The sequence below is a fragment of the Bombina bombina genome, chromosome 5 (genome assembly GCF_027579735.1).
Source record: "Bombina bombina isolate aBomBom1 chromosome 5, aBomBom1.pri, whole genome shotgun sequence".
Taxonomy (NCBI): Eukaryota; Metazoa; Chordata; class Amphibia; order Anura; family Bombinatoridae; genus Bombina; species Bombina bombina.
This window is the reverse complement of record NC_069503.1, coordinates 201,155,521-201,170,506: the sequence shown is the minus strand read 5'-3', so window position 1 is coordinate 201,170,506 and position 14,986 is coordinate 201,155,521. Positions and strand designations below refer to the sequence as shown.

Sequence of the window (14,986 nt, the reverse complement as noted above, 5' to 3'; positions counted from 1 at the left end):
GATGCAAATTATGATGCAATAAAAAAATAACTTTTGTAATAAATGCAACTTATCATTCATTAAAGGGACAGTGAACACCAGAATTGTTGTTGTTTTAAAATATAGATAATCCCTTAATTACCCATTCCCCAGTTTTGCATAACCAACAAAGTTATAATAATACACGTTTTACCTCTGTAATTACCTTGTATCTAAGCCTCTGCAGACTGCCCCCTTTTTCAGTTCTTTTGACAGACTTGTATTTTAGCCAATCAGTGCTCACTCCATGGTAAATTCACGTGAATGAGCTCAATGTTATCTATATGAAACACATGAACTAATGCCCTCTAGTGGTGAAAAACTGTCAAAATGCATTTAGATTAGAGGCGGCCTTCAAGGTCTAAGAAATTAGCATATGAACCTCCTAGGTTTAGCTTTCAACTAACAAAACAAAGCAAAATTGGTGATAAAAGTAAATTGGAAAGCGGTTTAAAATTACATGCCCTATTTGAATCATGAAAGATTTTTTTGGACTTGACTGTCCCTTTAAGTGAGAAAACCCTATAATACTAATAATGTAGCCTTCTACTTCCTACTCCACAATATTCCTCTTCTAGCTCTCCCCATTTCCTCTCACTCATTACAGTACTTGTGTATGTATAATTTAGATTTGTGCTACTTGTCTTGTTAAAGGATCCCTTATTTAATTTTTGTTTGCTATTACTTTTAGTTCAATTAAAGGGACAGTCAACACAAAAATTGGTATTGTTTAAAAAGATAGATAACGCCTTTACTACTCATTCCCCAGCTTTGCACAGCAATCATGGTTATATTAACATACTTTATAACCTTTAAACCTCTAAATTTCTGTCTGTTTCTAAGTCCCTAAAGACAGCCTCATACTTTTGTATTTGCTTTTTACATCAGGGGAAGCTAGTTCATGTGAACATATAGATAACATTGTGCTGACGCCCGTGGATTCTAACAACACAGTACTAATTGGCTTAAATGCAAGTCAACAGATAAAGTCATGTGATCAGGGGGCAGTCAGAAGATGCTTAGAAACATGGTAATTACGGAGGTATAAAGTGTATCAATATAACCATGTTTTCTGTGCAAAACTGTGGAATGTGTAATAAAGGGATTATCTATCTTTTAAAACAATACAACTTCTAGTGTAGACTGTTCCTTTAACAGTAGTAATGAAATGAAATAACATATTTCATATAATATAGCATAATTTATATGATATACAGTAAACTTTCATGTATGTATGTATTGGGTACTTGTAAAGCGCGGCTAATCTCCCGTAAGGGTCACAAGGCGCTGCTCATTTTATCAGCCTCGGAAGGATGAGTGGACCTCGCAATGTCTCAAGTTGTCAGTAACTGGCTATTTACAAATCCAATATAATATTAATATTCACTTTTATTAGTGGGTGTATCTGTCCAAATTCAAAGCTGAGAGATATAATATCAATCACCCGTAAGGGTCACAAGGCGCTGCTCATTTTATCGGCTTCGCCGGGGATCGAACCTGCAACCCTTGGGTTGCTACAGAGCTCAACCACAGTGCCTTAGCATGCTGAGCTACCTGTCCGGCTTTCATGCTATAAAAATGTCTCAAGTTGTCAGTAACTGGCTATTTACAAATCCAATATAATATTAATATTCACTTTTATTAGTGGGTGTATCTGTCCAACTTCAAAGCTGAGAGATATAATATCAAGCAACAGTTTACTTAACTTAAAATATAAAAGAAATTAAAAGTTAACTTTTCCCCCCCAAAAAAGTACCACAGAAAACATGTTTTGGTACAAATAACAGCTACACTTACTTGTTATTAAGATGTATAACAGAACTATGAACCAGCTTTACTTTACCACCTGGAATTAAACCTGGAAAAATAAAATTTTCTAAGATTAAAAAGTTGAACATAAACTTGAAACCCTAAAAACGGTAATATGTTCTTCCCTTCTATTAAAGGCACCAAAGCAAATTACAACATATTTATTACATCAGATGATAAATATTATGCCATTTTACTGATTAATTTAAAAAAATTAACAATTAAAAAAATTATTAAAAATTACAACTTCCATATTTTGGCTCATATCACTGAATAATACTTCCAGCTAGAGTATTATCTCAATTATCTGAGTATAGTAGCTCCTCTTCTGATTCTCATCTGCCTCCTAGTTATGGCCATCCAGAACTGAACAATAAGAGCAGGAAGGGAGCCTAGTAAGAATTATCCAGAGATATTAGCCATGACAAAAAAAGTCTTGTAATTTTGGTGCTAATTTCTAGTTATCTTGGCTCTCCTTGATTTATGCTTGAGCAGCAAGAATTACCAAAAGTATTGGAGCAGGTCAAGAAATAACCAAATACATTTAAACAGATTACAGAAGATACCATTTTTAGGACCAAATTTACACCTAGATTACGAGTTTTGCGTTAGAGGCTGTGCGGTGCTAACGAGCAGTTTATGCTCACCGCTCACTTACAGACAGCGCTGGTATTACGAGTTTTTACAAACCAGACAAGAAGTGAGCGTTGAGCAAAATTTTGCTCATTACCGCACTCCAATACCAGCGCTGCTTACGTTAGCGGTGAGCTGGTGTAACGTGCTTGTGCACGATTTCCCCATAGGAATCAACGGGACGAGCCGGCTGAAAAAAAGTCTAACACCTGCAAAAAAGCAGCGTAAAGCTCATTAACGCAGTCCCATTGATTCCTATGGGGAAATACATTTTATGTCTACACCTAACACCCTAACATGAACCCCGAGTCTAAACACCCCTAATCTTACACTTATTAACCCCTAATCTGCCGCCCCCGACATCGCCGACACCTGCATTATATTATTAACCCCTAATCTGCCGCTCCGGACACCTCCACCACCTAAATTATACTTATGAACCCCTAATCTGCTGCCCCCAACATCGCCGAACCTTACATTATATTTATTAACCCCTACTCTGCCGCCCCCAATGTCGCCGCCACCTACCTACACTTAATAACCCCTAATCTGCCGCCCCCAACGTCGCCGCCACTATAATAAACATATTAACCCTAAACCGCCGCACTCCCGCCTCGCAAACATTAAATATTATTAACCCCTAATCTGCCGTCCCTAACATCGCCGACACCTACCTACATTTATTAACCCCTAATCTGCCGCCCCCAACGTCGCCGCCACTATACTAAATGTATTAACCCCTAAATCTAAGTCTAAATAAAAATTCCTATCATTAACTAAATAATTCCTATTTAAAACTAAATACTTACCTATAAAATAAACCCTAAGCTATCTACAATATAACTTATAGTTACATTGTAGCTAGCTTAGGATTTATTTTTATTTTACAGGCAAGTTTGTATTTATTTTAACTAGGTACAATAGTTATTAAATAGTTATTAACTATTTAATAAACTACCTAGCTAAAATAAATACAGTTACCTGTAAAATATAACCTAACCTAAGTTACAATTACACCTAACACTACATTATAATTAAATTATTTCCCTAAATTAAATACAATTAAATAAACTTATCTAAAGTACAAAAAAAACCCACTAAATTACAGAAAATAATAAACAAATTACAAGATTTTTAAACTAATTACACCTAATCTAATCCCCCTAACAAAATTAAAAAGCCCCCCCAAAATAAAAAAGCCCTACCCTACACTAAATTACAAATAGCTCTCAAAAGGGCCTTTTGAGGGGCATTGCCCCAAAGTAATCAGCTCTTTTACCTGTAAAAAAAAATTACAAATCCCCCCCCAACATTAAAACCCATCACCCACACAACCAACCCTACTCTAAAACCCACCCAATACCCCCTTAAAAAAACATAATACTAACCCCTTGAAGATCACCTTACCAGGAGAAGTCTTCATCCAACCGGGCCGAAGTCCTCAACGAAGCCGGGAGAAGTCTTCATCCAAGCTGGGCGAAGTGGTCCTCCAGAAGGGCAGAAATCTTCATCCAGACGGCATCTTCTATCTTCATCCATCCGGCGCGGAGCGGGTCCATCTTCAAGACATCCGACGCGGAGCATCCTCTTCATCCGACCGCTAAGACTGAATGAAGGCTCCTTTAAATGACGTCATCCAAGATGGCGTCCCTTCAATTCCGATTGGCTGATATAATTCTAAGGAACAGCCAATAGAATGCCAGCTCAATCCTATTGGCTGATTGCATCAGCCAATAGGATTTTTTCTACCTTAATTCCGATTGGCTGATAGAATTCTATCTAGGTTCTAGGTTGTTTTAAAGGTTTTATTGGGTGGGTTTTAGAGTAGGGTTGGTTGTGTGTGTGGTGGTTTTTAATGTTGGGGGGGATTTGTAAATTTATTTTACACGTAAAAGAGCTGATTACTTTGGGGCAATGCCCCGCAAAACGCCCTTTTGAGGGCTATTTGTAATTTAGTGTAGGGTAGGGACTTTTTTTTATTTTTAGGGGGCTTTTTTATTTTGTTAGGGGGATTAGATTAGTTGTAATTAGTTTAAAAATCTTGTAATTTGTTTATTATTTTCTGTAATTTAGTGTTTGTTTTTTTTGTACTTTAGATAATTTTATTTAATTGTATTTAATTTAGGGAAATAATTTAATTATAGTGTAGTGTTAGGTGTAATTGTAACTTCGGTTAGGTTTTATTTTACAGGTAACTTTGTATTTATTTTAGTTAGGTAGTTTATTAAATAGTTAATAACTATTTAATAACTATTCTACCTAGTTAAAATAAATACAAACTTGCCTGTAAAATAAAAATAAATCCTAAGATATCTACAATGTAACTATTAGTTATATTGTAGCTAGCTTAGGGTTTATTTTATAGGTAAGTATTTAGTTTTAAATAGGAATTATTTAGTTAATGATAGGAATTTTTATTTAGATTTCTTTTAATTATATTTAAGTTACGTGGTGTTAGGGTTAGACTTAGATTTAGGGGTTAATAACTTTAGTATAGTGACAGCGGCGACGTTGGGGGCGGCAGATTAGGGGTTAATAAATGTAGGTAGGTGTCGGTGATGTTAGGGATGGCAGATTAGGGGTTAATAATATTTAACTAATGTTTGCGAGGCGGGAGTGCGGAGCTTTAGGGGTTACTATGTTTATTCTAGTGGCAGCCATGTCCGGTTCGGCAGATTAGGGGTTAAAAAAACTAAATTTATGCTTACCTGATAAATTTATTTCTCTTGTGGTGTATCCAGTCCACGGATTCACCCATTACTTGTGGGATATTCTCCTTCCCAACAGGAAGCTGCAAGAGGATCACCCACAGCAGAGCTGTCTATATAGCTCCTCCCCTAACTGCCACCTCCAGTCATTCGACCGAAGACAAGCAAGAGAAAGGAGAAACTATAGGGTGCAGTGGTGACTGTAGTTTAAAAATAAAAAACACCTGCCTTAAAATGACAGGGCGGGCCGTGGACTGGATACACCACAAGAGAAATAAATTTATCAGGTAAGCATAAATTTTGTTTTCTCTTGTAAGGTGTATCCAGTACACGGATTCATCCATTACTTGTGGGATACCAATACCAAAGCTATAGGACACGGATGAAGGGAGGGACAAGGCAGGCGCTTAAACGGAAGGCACCACTGCCTGTAAGACCTTTCTCCCAAATATAGCCTCCGAAGAAGCAAAAGTATCAAATTTGTAGAATTTAGAAAAAGTATGAAGCGAAGACCCAGTCGCCGCCTTACAAATCTGTTCAACAGAAGCCTCATTTTTAAAAGCCCATGTGGAAGCCACCGCTCTAGTGGAATGAGCTGTAATTCTTTCAGGAGGCTGCTGGCCAGCAGTCTCATAAGCTAAGCGGATTATACTTCTTAACCAAAAAGAAAGAGAAGTTGCTGAAGCCTTTTGGCCTCTTCTCTGTCCAGAGTAGACAACAAACAATGCCGATGTTTGACGAAAATCCTTAGTAGCTTGTAAATAAAACTTTAAAGCACGAACCACGTCAAGATTATGTAATAGACGTTCCTTCTTTGAAGAAGGATTAGGACACAGTGACAGAACAACAATCTCCTGATTGATATTCTTATTAGATACCACCTTAGGAAGAAACCCAGGTTTGGTACGCAAAACTACCTTATCTGCATGGAAGATCAGATAAGGGGAATCACACTGTAAGGCAGATAACTCTGAGCCGAAGAGATAGCTACCAAAAACAGAACTTTCCAAGATAAAAGCTTGATATCTATGGAATGCAGAGGAACCCCTTGAAGAACTTTAAGAACTAAATTTAAACTCCATGGCGGAGCAACAGGTTTAAACACAGGCTTGATTCTAACTAAAGCCTGACAAAACGCCTGAACGTCTGGAACATCTGCCAGACGCTTGTGCAAAAGAATAGACAGAGCAGAAATCTGTCCCTTTAAGGAACTAGCTGACAATCCCTTCTCCAATCCTTCTTGGAGAAAAGATAATATCCTGGGAATCCTGACTTTACTCCATGAGTAACCCTTGGATTCACACCAATGAAGATATTTACACCATATCTTATGATAAATTTTCCTGGTGACAGGCTTTCAAGCCTGAATTAAGGTATCAATGACCGACTCGGAGAAACCACGTTTTGATAAAATCAAGCGTTCAATCTCCAAGCAGTCAGACGCAGAGAAATTAGAGTTGGATGGTTGAAAGGACCCTGAAGTAGAAGGTCCTGCCTCAGCGGCAGAGTCCATGGTGGAAGGGATGACATGCCCACCAGATCTGCATACCAAGTCCTGCGTGTCCACGCAGGTCCTATCAAAATCATCGAAGCTCTCTCCTGCTTGATCTTGGCAATCAGACGAGGGAGCAGAGGAAACGGTGGAAACACATAAGCCAGGTTGAAGGACCAAGGCGCTGCTAGAGCATCTATCAGCGCTGCCTTGGGATCCCTGGACCTGGATCCGTAACAAGGAAGCTTGGCGTTCTGACGAGACGCCATGAGATCCAGTTCTGGTTTGCCCCAAAGTTGAATCAACTGTGCAAACACCTCCGGATGGAGTTCCCACTCCCCCGGATGAAAAGTCCGCCTCCCAGTTCTCTACTCCTGGGATATGGATAGCTGATAGATGGCAAGAGTGAACCTCTGCCCATAGAATTATTTTTGAAACCTCCAACTAGGGAACTCCTTGTTCCCCCTTGATGGTTGATGTAGGCTACAGTCGTGATATTGTCCGACTGAAATCTGATGAACCTGACCGCAGCAAGCTGAGGCCAAGCCTGAAGAGCAATGAATATCGCCCTTAGTTCCAGAATGTTTATCGGAAGGAGTGCCTCCTCCTGAGTCCACGAGCCCTGAGCCTTCAGGGAGTTCCAGACTGCACCCCAGCCCAGAAGGCTGGCATCTGTCGTTACTATTGTCCAATCTGGCCTGCGGAAGGTCATACCCTTGGACAGATGGACCCGAGATAGCCACCAGAGAAGAGAATCTCTGGTCTCTTGATCCAGATTTAATAGAGGGGACAAATCTGTGTAATCCCCATTCCACTGACTGAGCATGCAGAGTTGCAGTGGTCTGAGATGTAGGCGGGTAAACGGCACTATGTCCATTGCCGCTACCATTAAGCCGATTACTTCCATACACTGAGCCACTGAAGGGCGAGAAGTAGAATAAGGAACACGGCAGGAATTTAGAAGTTTTGACAACCTGGCCTCTGTCAGGTAAATCTTCATTTCTACAGAATCTATCAGAGTTCCTAGGAAGGAAACTCTTGTGAGAGGGGATAGAGAACTCTTTTCTTCGTTCACTTTCCACCCATGAGACCTCAGGAATGCCAGCACAATGTCCGTATGGGACCTGGAGATTTGAAAATTCGACGCCTGTATCAGAATGTCGTCTAGGTAAGGGGCTACTGCTATACCCCGCATCCTTAGGACTGCTAGGAGTGACCCTAGAACCTTCGTAAAGATTCTTGGTGCCGTAGCTAACCCAAAGGGAAGAGCCACAAACTGGTAATGCCTGTCTAGGAAGGCGAACCTGAGAAACCGATGATGATCTCTGTGTATCGGAATGTGAAGATAAGCATCCTTTAAGTCCACGGTAGTCATATATTGACCCTCCTGGATCATAGGTAGGATGGTTCCAATAGTCTCCATCTTGAAGGATGGGACCCTGAGAAATTTGTTTAGGATCTTGAGATCTAAGATTGGTCTGAAAGTTCCCTCTTTCTTTTGGAACTACAAACAGATTTGAATAGAAGCCTTGCCCCTGTTCCTCCTTTGGAACTGGGTAGATCACTCCCATAACTAGGAGGTCTTGTAAGAATGCCTCTCTCTTTATCTGGTTTGCAGATAATTGTGAGAGATGAAATCTCCCTTTTGGGGAAGAAGCTTTGAAGTCCAGAAGATATCCCTGGGACACAATTTCCAACGCCCAGGGATTCTGGACATCTCTTGCCAAAGCCTGGGCGAAGAGAGAAAGTCTGCCCCCTACTAGATCAGTTTCCGGATCGGGGGCTGATCTTTCATGCTGTTTTAGAGGCAGCAGCAGGTTTTTTGGCCTGCTTTCCTTTGTTCCAAGCCTGGTTAGGTCTCCAGACCGGCTTGGACTGGGCAAAATTTCCCTCTTGTTTTGTATTAGAGGAAGTTGAAGCTGCGCCACTCTTTAAATTTCGAAAGGAACGAAAATTAGTCTGTTTGGTCCTTAATTTGTTGGACCTATCCTGAGGAAGGGCGTGACCTTTTCCTACAGTAATATCAGAAATGATCTCCTTCAGTCCAGGCCCAAATAGGGTCTGCCCCTTGAAGGGAAAATTGAGAAGCTTAGACGTTGAAGTAACGTCAGCTGACCAGGATTTAAGCCATAGCGCCCTACGCGCCTGAATAGCAAAACCTGCGTTTTTAGCCGTTAGCTTGGTTAAATGAACAACGGCGTCAGAAACAAATTAATTGGCTAGCTTAAGAGCTTTAAGCTTGTCAAGGATATCATCCAATGGGGTTTCTACCTGTAGAGCCTCTTCTAGAGACTCAAACCAGAAGGCCGCAGCAGTGACAGGGGCAATGCATGCAAGGGGCTGGAGAATAAAACCTTGTTGAATAAAAAATTTCTTAAGGTAACCCTCTAATTTTTTGTCCATTGGATCTAGAAAAGCACAACTGTCCTCGACAGGGATAGTTGTACGCTTCGCTAGGGTAGAGACTGCTCCCTCCACCTTAGGGACCGTTTGCCACAAGTCCCGTGTAGCGGCATCTATAGGAAACATCTTTTTAAAAACAGGAGGGGGAGAGAACGGTACACCTGGTTTATCCCATTCCTTAGTAATAATTTCTGAAAACCTCTCAGGTATTGGAAAAACATCAGTGTAAACAGGCACTGCATAGTATTTATCCAATTTACACAATTTCTCTGGGACTACAATGGTGTTACAGTCATCCAGAGTTGCTAAAACCTCCCTAAGCAACATGCGGAGGTGTTCAAGCTTAAATTTAAATGTAGACATATCAGAATCAGGTTGAAGTGTCTTCCCTGAGTCAGAAAAACAGAATTTATGTTTACCTGATAAATTACTTTCTCCAACGGTGTGTCCGGTCCACGGCGTCATCCTTACTTGTGGGATATTCTCTTCCCCAACAGGAAATGGCAAAGAGCCCAGCAAAGCTGGTCACATGATCCCTCCTAGGCTCCGCCTTCCCCAGTCATTCGACCGACGTAAAGGAGGAATATTTGCATAGGAGAAATCATATGATACCGTGGTGACTGTAGTTAAAGAAAATAAATTATCAGACCTGATTAAAAAACCAGGGCGGGCCGTGGACCGGACACACCGTTGGAGAAAGTAATTTATCAGGTAAACATAAATTCTGTTTTCTCCAACATAGGTGTGTCCGGTCCACGGCGTCATCCTTACTTGTGGGAACCAATACCAAAGCTTTAGGACACGGATGAAGGGAGGGAGCAAATCAGGTCACCTAAATGGAAGGCACCACGGCTTGCAAAACCTTTCTCCCAAAAATAGCCTCAGAAGAAGCAAAAGTATCAAACTTGTAAAATTTGGTAAAAGTGTGCAGTGAAGACCAAGTCGCTGCCTTACATATCTGATCAACAGAAGCCTCGTTCTTGAAGGCCCATGTGGAAGTCACAGCCCTAGTGGAATGAGCTGTGATTCTTTCAGGAGGCTGCCGTCCGGCAGTCTCATAAGCCAATCTGATGATGCTTTTAATCCAAAAAGAGAGAGAGGTAGAAGTTGCTTTTTGACCTCTCCTTTTACCAGAATAAACAACAAACAAGGAAGATGTTTGTCTAAAACCCTTTGTAGCATCTAAATAGAATTTTAGAGCGCGAACAACATCCAAATTGTGCAACAAACGTTCCTTCTTTGAAACTGGATTCGGACACAAAGAAGGCACGACTATCTCCTGGTTAATGTTTTTGTTAGAAACAACTTTCGGAAGAAAACCAGGTTTAGTACGTAAAACCACCTTATCTGCATGGAACACCAGATAAGGAGGAGAACACTGCAGAGCAGATAATTCTGAAACTCTTCTAGCAGAAGAAATTGCAACCAAAAACAAAACTTTCCAAGATAATAACTTAACATCAACGGAATGTAAGGGTTCAAACGGAACCCCCTGAAGAACTGAAAGAACTAAATTGAGACTCCAAGGAGGAGTCAAAGGTTTGTAAACAGGCTTGATTCTAACCAGAGCCTGAACAAAGGCTTGAACATCTGGCACAGCTGCCAGCTTTTTGTGAAGTAACACAGACAAGGCAGAAATCTGTCCCTTCAAGGAACTTGCAGATAATCCTTTCTCCAATCCTTCTTGAAGAAAGGATAGAATCTTAGGAATTTTTACCTTGTCCCAAGGGAATCCTTTAGATTCACACCAACAGATATATTTTTTCCATATTTTGTGGTAAATTTTTCTAGTTACAGGCTTTCTGGCCTGAACAAGAGTATCAATAACAGAATCTGAGAACCCTCGCTTTGATAAGATCAAGCGTTCAATCTCCAAGCAGTCAGTTGGAGTGAAACCAGATTCGGATGTTCGAACGGACCCTGAATAAGAAGGTCTCGTCTCAAAGGTAGCTTCCATGGTGGAGCCGATGACATATTCACCAGGTCTGCATACCAAGTCCTGCGTGGCCACGCAGGAGCTATCAAGATCACCGATGCCCTCTCCTGATTGATCCTGGCTACCAGCCTGGGGATGAGAGGAAACGGCGGGAATACATAAGCTAGTTTGAAGGTCCAAGGTGCTACTAGTGCATCTACTAGAGTCGCCTTGGGATCCCTGGATCTGGACCCGTAGCAAGGAACCTTGAAGTTCTGACGAGAGGCCATCAGATCCATGTCTGGAATGCCCCACAGTTGAGTAATGTGGGCAAAGATTTCCGGATGGAGTTCCCACTCCCCCGGATGTAATGTCTGACGACTCAGAAAATCCGCTTCCCAATTTTCCACTCCTGGGATGTGGATTGCAGACAAGTGGCAGGAGTGAGTCTCCGCCCATTGAATGATTTTGGTCACTTCTTCCATCGCCAGGGAACTCCTTGTTCCCCCCTGATGGTTGATGTACGCAACAGTCGTCATGTTGTCTGATTGAAACCGTATGAACTTGGCCTTTGCTAGCTGAGGCCAAGCCTTGAGAGCATTGAGTATCGCTCTCAGTTCGAGAATATTTATCGGTAGAAGAGATTCTTCCCGAGACCAAAGACCCTGAGCTTTCAGGGGTCCCCAGACCGCGCCCCAGCCCATCAGACTGGTGTCGGTCGTGACAATGACCCACTCTGGTCTGCGGAAGCTCATCCCCTGTGACAGGTTGTCCAGGGACAGCCACCAACGGAGTGAATCTCTGGTCCTCTGATTTACTTGTATCGTCGGAGACAAGTCTGTATAGTCCCCATTCCACTGACTGAGCATGCACAGTTGTAATGGTCTTAGATGAATGCGCGCAAAAGGAACTATGTCCATTGCCGCTACCATCAAACCTATTACTTCCATGCACTGCGCTATGGAAGGAAGAGGAACGGAATGAAGTATTTGACAAGAGTTTAGAAGTTTTGTTTTTCTGGCCTCTGTCAGAAAAATCCTCATTTCTAAGGAGTCTATTATTGTTCCCAAGAAGGGAACCCTCGTTGACGGAGATAGAGAACTCTTTTCAATGTTCACTTTCCATCCGTGAGATCTGAGAAAGGCCAGGACAATGTCCGTGTGAGCCTTTGCTAGAGGAAGGGACGACGCTTGAATCAGAATGTCGTCCAAGTAAGGTACTACTGCAATGCCCCTTGGTCTTAGCACCGCTAGAAGGGACCCTAGTACCTTTGTGAAAATCCTTGGAGCAGTGGCTAATCCGAACGGAAGTGCCACGAACTGGTAATGCTTGTCCAGGAATGCGAACCTTAGGAACCGATGATGTTCCCTGTGGATAGGAATATGTAGATACGCATCCTTTAAATCCACCGTGGTCATGAATTGACCTTCCTGGATGGAAGGAAGAATTGTTCGAATGGTTTCCATTTTGAACGATGGAACCTTGAGAAACTTGTTTAGGATCTTGAGATCTAAGATTGGTCTGAACGTTCCCTCTTTTTTGGGAACTACGAACAGATTGGAGTAGAACCCCATCCCTGTTTCTCCTAATGGAACAGGATGAATCACTCCCATTTTTAACAGGTCTTCTACACAATGTAAGAATGCCTGTTTTTTTATGTGGTCTGAAGACAATTGAGACCTGTGGAACCTCCCCCTTGGGGGAAGCCCTTTGAATTCCAGAAGATAACCTTGGGAGACTATTTCTAGCGCCCAAGGATCCAGAACATCTCTTGCCCAAGCCTGAGCGAAGAGAGAGAGTCTGCCCCCCACCAGATCCGGTCCCGGATCGGGGGCCAACATCTCATGCTGTCTTGGTAGCAGTGGCAGGTTTCTTGGCCTGCTTTCCCTTGTTCCAGCCTTGCATTGGTCTCCAGGCTGGCTTGGCTTGAGAAGTATTACCCTCTTGCTTAGAGGACGTAGCACTTGGGGCTGTTCCGTTTCTACGAAAGGGACGAAAATTAGGTTTATTTTTGGCCTTGAAAGACCTATCCTGAGGAAGGGCGTGGCCCTTGCCCCCAGTGATATCAGAGATAATCTCTTTCAAGTCAGGGCCAAACAGCGTTTTCCCCTTGAAAGGAATGTTAAGCAATTTGTTCTTGGAAGACGCATCCGCTGACCAAGATTTTAACCAAAGCGCTCTGCGCGCCACAATAGCAAACCCAGAATTTTTCGCCGCTAACCTAGCCAATTGCAAAGTGGCGTCTAGGGTGAAAGAATTAGCCAATTTGAGAGCACGGATTCTGTCCATAATCTCCTCATAAGAAGGAGAATTACTAGTGATCGCCTTTTCTAGCTCATCGAACCAGAAAAACGCGGCTGTAGTGACAGGGACAATGCATGAAATTGGTTGTAGAAGGTAACCTTGCTGAACAAACATCTTTTTAAGCAAACCTTCTAATTTTTTATCCATAGGATCTTTGAAAGCACAACTATCTTCTATGGGTATAGTGGTGCGTTTGTTTAGAGTAGAAACCGCCCCCTCGACCTTGGGGACTGTCTGCCATAAGTCCTTTCTGGGGTCGACCATAGGAAACAATTTTTTAAATATGGGGGGAGGGACGAAAGGTATACCGGGCCTTTCCCATTCTTTATTTACAATGTCCGCCACCCGCTTGGGTATAGGAAAAGCTTCGGGGGGCCCCGGGACCTCTAGGAACTTGTCCATTTTACATAGTTTCTCTGGGATGACCAAATTCTCACAATCATCCAGAGTGGATAACACCTCCTTAAGCAGAGCGCGGAGATGTTCCAACTTAAATTTAAATGTAATCACATCAGGTTCAGCTTGTTGAGAAATTTTCCCTGAATCTGAAATTTCTCCCTCAGACAAAACCTCCCTGGCCCCCTCAGACTGGTGTAGGGGCCCTTCAGAAACAATATCATCAGCGTCCTCATGCTCTTCAGTATTTTCCAAAACAGAGCAGTCGCGCTTTCGCTGATAAGTGGGCATTTTGGCTAAAATGTTTTTGATAGAATTATCCATTACAGCCGTTAATTGTTGCATAGTAAGGAGTATTGGCGCGCTAGATGTACTAGGGGCCTCTTGTGTGGGCAAGACTGGTGTAGACGAAGGAGGGGATGATGCAGTACCATGCTTACTCCCCTCACTTGAGGAATCATCTTGGGCATCATTTTCTCTAAATTTTGTGTCACATAAATCACATCTATTTAAATGAGAAGGGACCTTGGCTTCCCCACATTCAGAACACAGTCTATCTGGCAGTTCAGACATGTTAAACAGGCATAAACTTGATAACAAAGTACAAAAAACGTTTTAAAATAAAACCGTTACTGTCACTTTAAATTTTAAACTGAACACACTTTATTACTGCAATTGCGAAAAAGTATGAAGGAATTGTTCAAAATTCACCAAAATTTCACCACAGTGTCTTAAAGCCTTAAAAGTATTGCACACCAAATTTGGAAGCTTTAACCCTTAAAATAACGGAACCGGAGCCGTTTTTATATTTAACCCCTTTACAGTCCCTGGTATCTGCTTTGCTGAGACCCAACCAAGCCCAAAGGGGAATACGATACCAAATGACGCCTTCAGAAAGTCTTTTCTATGTATCAGAGCTCCTCACACATGCATCTGCATGTCATGCTTCTCAAAAACAAGTGCGCAATACAGGCGCGAAAATGAGACTCTGCCTATGATTAGGGAAAGCCCCTAGTGAATAAGGTGTCCAATACAGTGCCTGCCGGTTATTTTACAAAATTCCCAAGATTAAAATAATTCCTCAAGGCTATGGAGTATAAAATATGTTTATATATAAATCGATTTAGCCCAGAAAATGTCTACAGTCTTAAAAAGCCCTTGTGAAGCCCTTATTTACTGTCTGTAATAAAATGGCTTACCGGATCCCATAGGGAAAATGACAGCTTCCAGCATTACATCGTCTTGTTAGAATGTGTCATACCTCAAGCAGCAAAAGTCTGCTCACTGTTCCCCCAACTGAAGTTAATT

At 41.8% G+C, this 14,986-nt stretch overlaps 1 protein-coding gene across 1 annotated transcript in view; it reads right to left on the bottom strand.

The window, feature by feature from the left end:
* The window catches only part of DYNC2I1 (dynein 2 intermediate chain 1), a 302,447-nt gene that overhangs the window by 45,776 nt on the left and 241,685 nt on the right, over positions 1–14,986 (bottom strand). The window contains exon 19 of the mRNA XM_053713831.1: positions 1,816–1,876. Coding sequence (XP_053569806.1) covers positions 1,816–1,876 — 61 coding nt within the window. The remainder of the gene's footprint in view (positions 1–1,815; positions 1,877–14,986) is intronic.